The sequence below is a fragment of the Bidens hawaiensis genome, unplaced genomic scaffold, assembly GCF_021521415.1.
Source record: "Bidens hawaiensis isolate Kalapana, Puna unplaced genomic scaffold, B.hawaiensis_p1.1 tig00010432_1, whole genome shotgun sequence".
Lineage (NCBI taxonomy): Eukaryota > Viridiplantae > Streptophyta > Magnoliopsida > Asterales > Asteraceae > Bidens > Bidens hawaiensis.
Genome location: NW_027491794.1, coordinates 159671 through 173034, shown reverse-complemented (window position 1 = coordinate 173034; position 13364 = coordinate 159671). Strand labels below are relative to the sequence as shown.

The window sequence follows — 13364 nt, the reverse complement described above, 5'->3', positions numbered from 1 at the left end:
AAACAAGACAAACTTATTCTAGAATAATCCATAATATTCTTACCATATTAAACAAATATTAATATCAAACTTAACAAAACAAACTCTAAACTTTATTAATAATTCAAGATTATCCTTTATTCACCCCCTTAATCTTGAATTGCTCATCTTCTTGCTTTTATTCCTTCTTTTTAGCTGGCCATAACATACTTGCTTCACCGATTCTTCAAACCTCCTTTCATGCTTAACTTTGAAACCATATTGCCATTTTCTTTCTCAACTCAATTCTTCTCATCAATTCGTTCTTGACCAACACTTTCACGAACTCCAAACAAATCATTTGGAATCATTCCAAACCGAATATCCTTCACTTTCATAATCGGTTTCACATCATAACTTACTTTCTTTTCAACTTCAAATTTATTAAGGTTACAACATACCTGAAACTTGATATTGTACGTTCTATTCAGATTTCTCTGAATCTTCATCAACAATCTCTTTTTCTGATCGTATAGCTTAAATATCCCATTGGCTATTTCAATCTTACATCCTTCTTCATCCAACTGACCCAAGCTAAGAAGATTGGTCTTCAACTTAGGCATATAGAAAACATCATAAAACGTTTTCTTTTCACCAGTCTTACTTACCACAGTCACATTACCTTTACCTTTGATTTCGATCTCGGATCCATCACCAAACTTCACTTTACCCGAAAATCGTTCATCCAAGGTAGTAAAAAACTCTTTCTTTCCTGACATATGATGACTTGCACCATTATCTAAGTACCACGTTCCTTCATTCTTTTCATCCTTTTCAAACACACCAGGGATAACCCTCTCTTCATTCAAACTTACTTTCTTTATTGAACAAACTGCCATGAACAAAGAAGGATCGGCATCATCTTCTTTCTTTGTCAAATTCACTTCTTCTTTCCCTTTGCTTGGCTCTTAAAATTCATTCGAGTAGTGCCCAATCTTATCACAGTTGTAGCACGCTACATACTTCCTTCTATCTTGCCATTCTCCCTGGTTCCTTTTCCGGTATTCAACCCGTTCATCATTCTCACGTTCATCATTCCATCTTGGATTCCCTCTTCCTCGTCCATTGTATCTTCCACGGCCTCTACCACGTCTTCGGTAGGTTTCAACTTTCTTTTCAGTTTTGGTGAACATGAGCTGACTTTGGGATGAACTTCCATTCACATTCTTGAACTTGTTTCTTTCTTCATATGCCTTTAAACGCCCAACCATATCTTCAAACGCCATTGTTTCGATGTCTGCGAGTAGCTCCATCGAAGAAACAACAGGTAAATATTTATCTGGCATAGAGTTCAAGAATTTTCTTACCAAAACCTCTTCTTCAAGTACCGCTCCCAAGCTCTTGTACTTTGACTGTACTCCACCCTACTTTGCTGCATAATCATCAATACTTTCTGTCTCCCCCATTTTTAATCCATCTAACTCGGCTCTTAGCATTTGAACACGAGCTTTCTGAGTTCTTTCTGCACCAAGATAACGAACTCTTAACGCTTCCCAAACATCTTTCAATTCTGAATACTTAGACATCTGAAGCATCACATCTTCAGGTAGGGTTTGGAAGATAACACCTAATGCCGTAAATTTCTTTCTTTCTTCAATTACAGTCCCTTTTTCCTTATCAATCGCATCATGCAAACCATTCGCACCCAAAATAATTTTCACCATAACCGACCATGACGCGTAGTTGGTCGAAGTTAACTTCGGTGCTTGCAAAACAAAACCACCTATCGATTCTTTCTTTGTTCCTAAGCTTCCTGCTTCTTTATCACTAGCCATGACCAAATCACCACAAACTTTTCTTTTATTGGCTTATATTCCTTGCAAACCCACTTCTGGTTTGCTGCGAACAACAAAAGAAGTAAAAAAAACCCTCACGTTTACGATCCAAGAAAGCAACACAAAATCTAAGAATCAATAGCTAAAACCAATACAACACAAAAATACGGTGGCTCCAAGGGTTATCCAAATCAACATCAAGGTTAAAAAATAATAAAAACAATCTGCCTTTTCTTTTGTTGCTAGCAACGACAAAACAAAAGAAATAAATTGTAATTCCTTGACCAAAAAATTAATAGCCAAGGTTAAACTCTATTGCAATCCGCACGACAAACTTTTTCTTGCTTACCCGACCTCTTAACCGAACAAAGATTTCAAGAAGGAAACCCACGAACAACGAGCCTAAGCTCTGATACCAATTGTTGGCCCAGACGGATTAAACAATCAGATCAAACGAACAAACAAACAAACGAACACAAGATATTGGGCCATTGGGGTGATAACCCTCGACTCTTTTCATATAATCAAACGAACTTAACAAACGAACATCACGAATATAACAAACTTACATGGAGAAGAGACTCCTCTTGATTCTCACACGAATAAAACTAATAATCTAGACTCTATTTATAGACCTACCAAACATGTTCTCCAAGCCAAACCTAACTTGGGGAACAAGGCAAACTTATTCTAGAATAATCCATAATATTCTTACCGTATTAAACAAATATTAATATCAAACTTAACAAAACAAACCCTCAACTTTATTAATAATTCAAGATTATCCTTTACGGGTAACTACAGTATTAATGTGGTACGATATGTAGCTTACAATAGAAAAAAAAATAATTATAGAGAATACAACTCTGCTTTCAATGAAACTGATATACTTTATTGCGACTACACCTCCATTTTTACAGACTGACATAGATAAAAATAAACATGTCGTAACGGCATACTAAAAAAATTTAAAAATTGTGTATGTTAATCACTATAAAAGAATCAATGACTTAAATATATAAATAATAACAAAAAGAAAAACACATGTTATGACACAAATTAAAACCATGAAAACTTTGATGGGTTACGTTGCAAAGTAAGCAAAGCTAAAAAAATGTTAGGGATTAAATTAAAATAGTTTAACACTTTTGGGGGCTAATTTGAAACATTTTAAACTTAAGGGACTAAAATTTTAAGAACTTATACTTTATTTTAGCTAACTGTAGCTATAGATTTCCTTTTATACATACTAGGTTGTTACCCGGCGCGTTGCGCCTGAGCGCGCTGGGCAGTTATGTGTTGGTTACACTCGGGCGTCGTTTTCATAAGTTGACGCGAATTCGGTTGGTATCGGCAACGTTCTTTACGGTATCAAAACTAAACCAGAAAAAATAATTCGTCAAACTAACGTATTTAAAACAAATTAAAAACCGAAACACCACCCCACCTTACATTTTTATTTCTTGATTAAGTATGAAATATATAAATACAAAAATCTATTTCTATTTAAAAAACACAAAAAAAACAACAACAAAAAAATTGCTTCAAAAAGGCTCGAACTCGAGACTTGCAAGTTGCAACAACAAACGATACCACAAAATCAACTTGTCACACCCCGACCAATAAAGGCGGAAACGTCGAGGCGCAACATGATTGCTCATTGCACAACGACACTATAAAGTTACAATATTTAAACAACTCATTTAAATCCATATCATCATAAATAACAAAACAATTGTTCATATAAAATGCCAAATAGATAGATAAACAAATAACTTGTTATTTCTTTTACAAATATCCTAAAGCCAAGATGATAAGTTTCTTCAAGTAATCCAATCAAGCTAACATCAAACGTGTAACATTGCATAAAATAGAGTTTGTCAACACAAAGGTTGGTGAGAAATTTTCATAGTTTTGGACAATAAGTATATAGTATGAAATCCACAACTAGTATATGAAAACAATAAATAATGGCAACAATTTAGATAATAAAACCGTCAATAAGAATACATTGACGACAATAATGAAATCGTCAATAAGAAAACATTGACGACACCTTTCTATATGGGGATACCATCTATACTCGGAATTAACGTATGATCATACTTTCATGAGGCTACCCGCCTTAGCATTCAAGAATTTGCACATAATCATGTAAAGCATATAACACCAAATCGAGCATTTATTTAAGTAAACATATACAATAAGTGTTGTGGTTTAAGACTCAAGTATAAATAATTTGAATTTGAATAAGTATGCAATGCCACCCCCAAAACGAAAGATGGAAAACGGGGGATGAAAAAGTACTCACATTAACAAGTAACTTGAAAGATAGTGTCGTGACTAATCGGAGAGATTGATTTAACGAGCAAGACCTATATTAAACGGGTCTTGTGTTAGTAGGTAGTCTTGGAAGGGTTTAAAATAAAATACATGACAAATAAAGTAAATAAATAAAGTTTAGGATTTAAAATGTAAATATTTGAGAAATTAAAGAAACGAGTTTTGTAAAATAAGTTTACTCGAAACCGGGTCTCGGTATTCTATTCATTAGTTTTTTTTTCTTCTTTTTTTTTACTCAACATATGTTAAGTAATAAGGTGGGTTAAAATGCAATATTGCAAAACCCTTGGTTATAAGAATACCAAAACGAGGTTTAAACGAGTGTTCGGGTTTGTCGGTTCGAGACTTGATAATTGACCAGGCTCAAAGTTAACTTCCCAAAATAATAAATGTTATGAGATAACTCAATAAAATCAAAATAGACTTAACCAAGTATGTAGTTCTATTATGAAGATCCTTAACGTTCGTTAAGCAAGTATACGACTTTATCGGTCCGAACTTTTTATAAGATCAAGTTGGTTACCGACATGCCAAGTATGTTTAGAAATTAACTAAAATTGGTTTAAAATATAATCTTAAAGAAAATATGAGTTTTGGTGGCTAAAAACACACTTGTGTGTCTTAAGCGAGTGAACTCGGTTTAGTTCGGTTTTTGGTTCGGCCCTTGACTCGGAATAAGATCGAGGATGGTTACCACATACCCAATTACCATGGAACTTGTAAAATAACTTATAAATAATAATACTCAAGTTTTACATTCAAAAAGTTAACAATAAAGCTTTTAAACGAAAGTTCAGTTTTTGGTTCGGTTCTCAACTCGGGATGAAACCGAGGCTAGTCACCACATACCCAATACCATGGAACTTGAAAATATGAACAATAAACTAAAATATGCAGAAGTTAAGCAAGTATAACAAGTTATATGGTTAGATTTGTTAAATATATAAACAAGGACTACAAAGTCCTCCATGTAACCTTGCCTTACTAGCCTGACATTTCAACCGGCCGAGACCGGAGAAATGAAAGACCGAAGGTAAACAAGGAGTGTATATTATATATATATATGTTGTAACATCAAGCTTTAAGTATCGAGAAGTTAGTTAAAATGAAAGATTAGCTTAGTTTGACCTTGAGAGTCAAACTATGAAGAACAACCTTAGAATTCAAGAATTTGAGAGAGAAATGAGGAAATGAGCAAGCACGAATGAAGAAGATGGGTGTGTATATATAAGGTAAGTTGAATGGGTCTTTCATAAAGGGTGTTTCATGAAAATGGGCTGGTTATAGACCAAAGAAAGCATAAACTACAAATGGGTCTTTCAAGTCTTCATTTTGGTAGTTTTAGTCCCTGGAGTTTGTTTTGAGCGTTTTCGGGGCATTTTAAGAACCGAAAAGGGTGTTTTGTTTTTGAGATCCGACAATTATAAAACAAATATATAACATAAAATTCATCATTATGATAATATCGAAAGGTTCGAGATACAAAACAGGTCGGGTCGGGTTATATTAAGAATAGAAGTATAAAATAACCCGAAATTAACAAATGTCACACAACTTCATTTTTTGTTACTTTTATTACTTTCAAATAAAGAAAAAAAAAGGGAGGGGTCGGGTAGTCTCAAAGAGCTTGAACTCATGACCTAAACTTTGCAACAACACAACAAAACCACCCCACCAACTTCTATTTTGTTACCTTTTTTAGTTTCAAATTAATAAATTCTTAAACATATTTCGAAAATAATAATAATAAAAAAAAGGAAAGTTAGTGGCTACCACTGATCGGACCACAACCCCTTTTATTGTAGGTAAGGTTTCCATTTATATATAGTATAATATTATGACCAACTCTCAAAATTCAAAGTGGTAGATTAAAGGTATCTTTGTATCAAGATGTACCTAGTGGGTAAAGTAGCGGACCAGGAGTGGGATTGTTACTATCGAATTTCAAGAAACGTGTTACCGAATTTATTGGTACGGTATTTGTACAATGCCATTACTTGTTACAAAATATTCATCTTTATATGGTGTCGGTACGAAACCAATACCAGTATCAAAAATACCGCTAGCTACTGATTTTAAAAAAGTGGGTCTGGAATATCATACCAAATATATTGGTACAGTACATAATTGGATGCGCTAACGATACTCGATACCAAATGTTAATTTACAACGAACAATGTGACTAAATCTAGCATATAGCAACGAATAATGCATGTTCAACAAATGTAACATAACAGTGAGGGCCAAGCATCTATTTTATTATCCTTGTTTTTTAATTAGATTAAAGCACTTGTCATGTTTATTACATATGGACGCAATGGGAATTGTTAATTCTATTTCAATTTTTGTGTGTAAACATGCATGCATATGTTATATTAAAGGGCTGAAACTGTAAAAAGTCATTACCAGACGGGCAATACGATTATTATAGGGTGATTTGTGTCTTATAAGAACTCGTAAACCTAATTTTGATATATCAAATCAATAACTTATAAAAGAATCATGAAAAACCCACTATTGAAGTCTCTAAGCTTATATAGCATTTGCATGGTTTATAAAATTATGTAAAATAATACTTGTTAACTTTGTTGTCTTTGACTTTTTACTTACTACTGTTTGACTTTTGATATCTGTTTTACAATGAAGTGGCAGGTAAGCGGGTAACAAGCTGCGTCACAACCCCCCTTTGGATAGCAAACCCAATCCTACTAAAAACAAAGTTTTGATTCTTATGAGTCGATAAATTGCTATGCATGACTTTTTGAACTCTGTTTAGAAGGTCCACGGCATCTGGAGATAAGTAACCAAAAGTGTCAAAGGCAAAGGGGATAAACACGTGTTGATTATCCAAATAAGCTTTCTCGTGTTTAACAACCTTATTTGAGGCCGCCTTCAATGCTGCCTGACAGGCAACAAACCCATTGTCCCTTAGCCCAACAAGGGGGGGAGACTCCTGTGATATCCACACAAGCGTGTTTCCCCCTACCCACCCAAAAACAAGAATATCGGCCAGTTGAAACGTAGATCTTCCTTCAAGAGGATCCGTAAGAAAGTTTACGGGAGCCTCCTTTTTAGCTGAAATTCCGGCCCGTTTAAGAACATCGCATAGAACATCCCTCACCAAATCATGTCTGTATTTAAACCCAGGTAACTCTTTGCAATGAATTGCGTGCTCGCCAAAAGAATCCAAACAGACCTTGTGGCAAACTGGGCATGGCTCATCTACCGGGAACAAAGGAATCATTAACCGATACTTAAGGATGGTCCGGTACTCCAAAGCCGACATATGTTGGCCCAGTCCTTCAATAGGGATAACACTTAAGAAATCTTGAGCCCGTGGAGATCGAAGGCACTCAAACAACGCTTTTTGACGAGGAGATAAATCAAACTTCACTTCCGAACTCTGAATGATTCCACTATAAAGGGCACTCGCCAAAGCATGTTGGGCTTTAGGTGGGGTGGTGTCTTTATTAGAGAAACCGCTAATATTAAAATCAGGAAGTGAAATATGCAACCGATCTATCGCACTCCCATAATCGGAGTCAAACCCATCAATACCACAATCTCGAAGAACGTAGTCTTGCAATTTTCAAGATTGTGCCATCGAGGCCACAAACGCATATGTGGATATGTCTGAAGCTGAACATAAACCCAAACCTCCAAAACGAGTCGGAAGTGATGCCAACCGCCATTGAAAATCTCCAAAGAAGGCACCACCACAAACCACGATGTCCTCAACCGCCCCCCAAAGGCCATTGTCAAAAACAGAAACAACTTCCCCTACATACTCGGGCTGGCACGTTCTGAGGCCGAACAACAACTTACCTACTCCCATACATGATCGAAGCAAAAGGAGCTCGCATTGAGGGTCCTGCAAATGTGGGAGATGGCTCATCAGTACTACAGCCCGCGAAGCCCTTTTCACAGCAAGTTCGCTGATGAATTCTGCATCCCTACTAACGGCTCCCCCAAGGAGTTTCACACCTAACATCGGCCTTCCAATCACACGAGGAAACATCCCCTCCTGCACCTTAACCCCATTGCATGATGGCCAAAATACTTCTGTTTTCTTAATATTAAGTTCAAGGCCCAGTCGGGGGCCCTCTACCCTGATAATATCCAAAGCTTTAGCAACCTCTTTAGTGTCTCCAATAATTGTACCATCATCTAAGTACCAAACATTGAAGAGGAGCTTACAGGAATCCTGGACAAGATGAACAAGTGGGTGCAGATTTAAGGCGAAAAAAAGAGGTCCCAAGGGGTCCCCCTGCTGAACCCCAGTGGTGGACCAAATGTGGTCATCCCCCAAATATAGCCTGGACGGCTGCCCATATAAAAAGTTTACCCATAAGGAAATAGATGGGCATCGAGCACGAACCTCATTCAGAAGGGTAGTCATATCCACCAAGTTGAAAGCATTACAAAAATCAACGTAAGCATAGCCAACGACCCATCAGAATGAAACTTATTTAAAAACCTATTCGCACTATGAAGCACAACCTCCGCACCACTAGAGACTCCCACCCCAAACTGAAAGTCACAAAGGTATTTGGCAATTTCCTTTCCAACACCCCTCATAGCCACCTTAGAGATCAATCTCCTCCAAATGGCACCTACGGCAATGGGTCTAATCCCATTGTCCGGTTTGAGCAACGGTGTGAGACGAGCCGACGCAATGAACTCCGCCAAAACCCCCGGGCACCCCCCAAACATAAATTAACCATTGCGGTAATAGATTTTAGCAACCCAACAGCGATCGTCGACCCCTCCCCACAAAAGGCATCCAAAATGTGTTGGACCCTCAATCCATCTCGCCCGCAAGACGTCCCTTTAGGGAAGGATTTAATGCATCCAAGCACACTATCCTCGTCAACAACAAGAGGAGGCTCAGAAAGCAATGAAACAGGCATAATCGGCGGGGGCAAATTGTGACACCCGGTAATTTTCCATATACTTTAATCTTTATAATTGATCAAAATTACGTGTTATTTATATAATTTATATGAGGTATAAACCATAGTATACTTGAAATGTGGACGAGAACAGTCGTTATGCCTATAGGATTGTATAAAGTGCCGATGAGAACGGCTATATGATGAAGATAGCCTAGTAATAGTTTAGAGGTGACAAATATATCAAGCTAAATATATATCTATGATCCAATATAAGGGGTAATGGTAAGACCATGCTCAGTAATGTCCTAATTCCCTAATTAGGACCAAAACGCCATAAACATTTAAATAATGGAATATAGTCGCTGAACCGGCCAAATCAATGATACATTATACAGTGAGACGACCAAGATATGAAACTATGAAGGAATTAAAGGTATACTAGTCAAAATAATATGAAGTTAATAATTTAAACAATCCATGAAAGATTACAATATGGAGCACTATTTAACCGAATATAACTCCGGACTAAATTTAAATATACATCATACCGGGAACCGAAATAAATACCGGGTTCCATACCATCTATAATACTTTATAGGTGACCAAATAAATTAAGAGAAGCTCATAATACCCAAGTCCAATATAAATTCCATAACTTGTTTACTCGATGATCAACTCGTCCTAACGACTATCCACTTAAGACCCGAACCAAGATTGAACTTAGCACTACATTTGGACAACCAATATATTTATTAAATGACCATAATACCTTCCCTTTTGCAGCCCAAAGCCGAACCCCAACCTCTTCCCATTCAGTTTTAATGTACAAGGAACAAACACCACATTAAATCTTATAAACCATTATCCATGCACCCATATGTATCATGATCATGTATCATCATCATCATCACCAACATCATCACAATCTTGGTTACTTGCAAGATCAACCAAAGTCCTTAAAAGCCTTCACAAAATCTGCCCACATTATAATATTACAAAGACCATACATTTGACCATTTCACTTGACAAGATCTTGAGGAGTTAGCAAGATTTCAATCCCTAAACTTAAGGGATGATGTCCCCTACACTATTATTAATATACACCATCAGATCTTCAGTTGAAATTCACCACAAACATTCAAGAACACAATCCAAATCTCCCTTGTTCCTCACTCGGCCGAAGAACAGCAGCAGGCCACCAAACAGCCGCCTCTTTGCAACCCGTTTTCTCTATAATTCTGCTCTTAACATCTTGAACCCTATATATCGTTGGAAAGCTAGAAGAAATCCTTAAACCGTGGTAGAAAGCCTTGAACGGATCTCTGCCCGGAAAACTCGATAAGAAGCCTTGAACCTTCAAAGGTCACTACTGGAAACTGCATTTTCCAGCAGTACCCCCCCTCTCTTCTTTTGTTCATATCTCACAAACCACTTGGTATTTTTGGGTGATTCTTGTTTAGGAATCCAAGGAAACTTGCAAGGATCACGAACCACCTTTTGAACGTCCATTTCCGGCTTCGTTTCAGCACTAGGTGAGCCAAAACGTGAATTGTAACAGTTTATAGTGGCTGGAAAATCATAAATTCTGTCCAGCCACGGTCTCATCATTTTACTTGACCCTAATCCACCTATTTCATGTTATTTGAACATAATGTAGACTCTTAACATCGTGGTTAACGTCAAGGAACTTGGATCTCGTCTTAAATCGCTCAAAAACCGACATTCCCAAGGTACTAATGCAATAAAATGTTTAGTAGAAAAACATGGACTAAGCCTAAGATACGTATACATAATGAGGTGATTAGACATAAACATAAACTTGAAGTGTGTTGAAATGACATATAATTAAGGATAAATCATGTTAAGTAAAAGATATAAAGGATTTAAAGGGTGTTTAAGGAAGGTTAAGGTTAATAGAACACCTAGTTAAGGTAAAAATGATCTTGAGTAGTAAAACCCACTTTTAAATAAACAAGATGATATAAATGTAAAGATGGAATTTTGGTTATGTTAAACTTTAAAAAGGGTATAACTAACGTATTAAAAACCGTATCGAGTTTGTCATAAAAGTAAAAATAATAATAGTAATAATAATAATAATAAAAATAGGAACACTAGTAATAAAAAATGAAAGTATAAATGAAAGTGAACCTTAAACATAAAGTGCAACCCTTGCACCAAAACATGGAAATAAATATAACGACAATGGTACGGGTAAAAATCCAAGGTACACGTATATTCCTATATACGCAAATGAAAATACCCATGTATAATGTTATAAAAAACAAAGGATGTGTATAAGAGTTATAAAAGTAAAAGATAACTATATGTTACGAAGACGAAAATACTAATAATACTTATCATATACATGAAGAAATGATATATACAATTAATACACATATATTCCTATATATGTGCCACAAGTATAAATATAAAATACGGGTTTTTGTGATGGACATTGCGAGTAACTGGAAGGGTGGAGGTGCCGGTAGTCGGGACGTCCTGTCTAGGCTGGTAACTGAGTATATCATAGATGGGCCCGTTACCTACCTGGGGACTAACGATGAGAGCTCCAAAACCTATTAGGCTAAAGCATGTCACGAACGTCATGATTACCGACGAATAATTTGTATCGAGCATTCCCTAATGCTCGGAGGATATATATATAAAGAGGATATAACGGATATACATAACAAGTATAAGACGTTGTCTAACGTCCGTATCGCTAATGTATAAAAAGTATACATATATACCGTCACCTCATAAGTATGTATCGGGCTAAGTATTAATAGTTATATATTATGTACTGAAGTGCATACGTATACGATATAATACAGGAAACTCGCCAAGTATAACGGAACATTATTCCTCATTTAAGGTGAGTCTCACAGCCCCTATTTTCACTATTTTCACTATGTTTTAAACTGTTTCCGGGGCGAGGGACACGTGTTTAAATATGTTTTATCATGGTGTATATCTTGATTTACAATGTGCATGTACATGAGATATTTGGCGCATTCATGGTACATAAAGTCCCCGGTATATATTGTAACCATAAACTATAGGCAACTATAGCCGAGGAACTCTACGGGTAGTACTACTGGTCTGACCAACCCACTCGTAAGTGGTCGCGCCACTTTATAAGACGGGTGCTTAGTTTTCCGATTTATTTATTCCCTCGTGGACTCGTGGGATGTTATGTGGGGCTTTATGGTGTATATATATAGTCAAGGAATGGTTACGAACTCATGTATTCACGTTACACTGCAAGTCATGGATACTGCATTCATGACGTTATGAGAATCATATTATAAAGCATTTTATCGAGTCACAAAACTTGTGAACTCACTCAGTTTGTACTGATTAAATTATTTTACGTGTCTTTCAGGTATTTAGCTACGTGGAGAGGTCACGGTGTCTCACTACGGTTTTATGTTTAACTATGGAAATTTCATGTATGAGGATTTTATATTTTGGAGTTTTCACGGTTATATCTCCCTTCGGCGGGACATAACTGTGAAATCTCAATATGTTATATGTAAACCTTTTTATGGATATTTTTGTAAAACTTATATTATGAATGAAATCCTCATGTATTTTATCATATAGTTGTTGCTTAACCGCGCTCTCGAAAACCTTTCATGAGTCGCACACCGGTTGTTTCCGCCTATGGACCGGGTGTGACAGCTTTCAAAGTAGCATTGCTGAAAGGTGCAACCCCTGAAGAGCACAATACTTTAATCGCGATGGTGAAATGCCCGTCCGCCACTTTTTGTAAACATTGTTTCACATTGGTGCAAACATCAGAGTCATCGTGCTTAGCGAGAGGCCTATCATGACTCGAGTCCACCCTCAAAGGTTGGGCAAAAAGGGATAAAATAAGTGCATCAAAACCATCCTTACCACCCCAAGCCGTTAGTGCCCGCTGAATACTATGACATTGCAAAGACTTCCTCATACCGGACCTGTGCTCTTAACGAGTAGAAGGTCTGAAAACTCGCAATGTGCACCGCGGTAACAACAAAAGTCTCACCCATGCCTCAACAGACTCTGGCATAGCAACCAACTTTGCCAGAGCCGCAGTTAAGGCCTGAGCAAAAGCCATACGACAACTATGAGGGATGCTCTTAACAGTCGTGATAGGAAGAGGGAAGACACGGTCAAGGAGAACCCCATCCACCACTTGTAACACCCCGACCAAAGGCGGATTATACATCGGGGCGCCACATATTGTTTCATTACTCGTGACACTATTGGATGTCAATATTTAATAAATACATTCATTCGCGCACGCGCAGGGTAAACACAAATAACATAAATCAACATAAATCAA

The 13364-nt window shown here is 36.8% G+C and overlaps 1 protein-coding gene across 1 annotated transcript; it reads right to left on the bottom strand.

Moving 5' to 3' along the window:
• Window positions 1-6580: 6580 nt before the first annotated feature.
• LOC143535209 (uncharacterized) lies at window positions 6581-9046 on the bottom strand. The gene is made up of 4 exons (XM_077029527.1): window positions 8858-9046; window positions 7861-8460; window positions 7333-7539; window positions 6581-6598 (listed from the first exon to the last, which is right to left on the bottom strand). Exons 1-4 carry the CDS (start codon window positions 9044-9046, stop codon window positions 6581-6583), a joined length of 1014 nt encoding a protein of 337 aa, XP_076885642.1.
• Between the last annotated feature and the right edge of the window lie 4318 nt (window positions 9047-13364).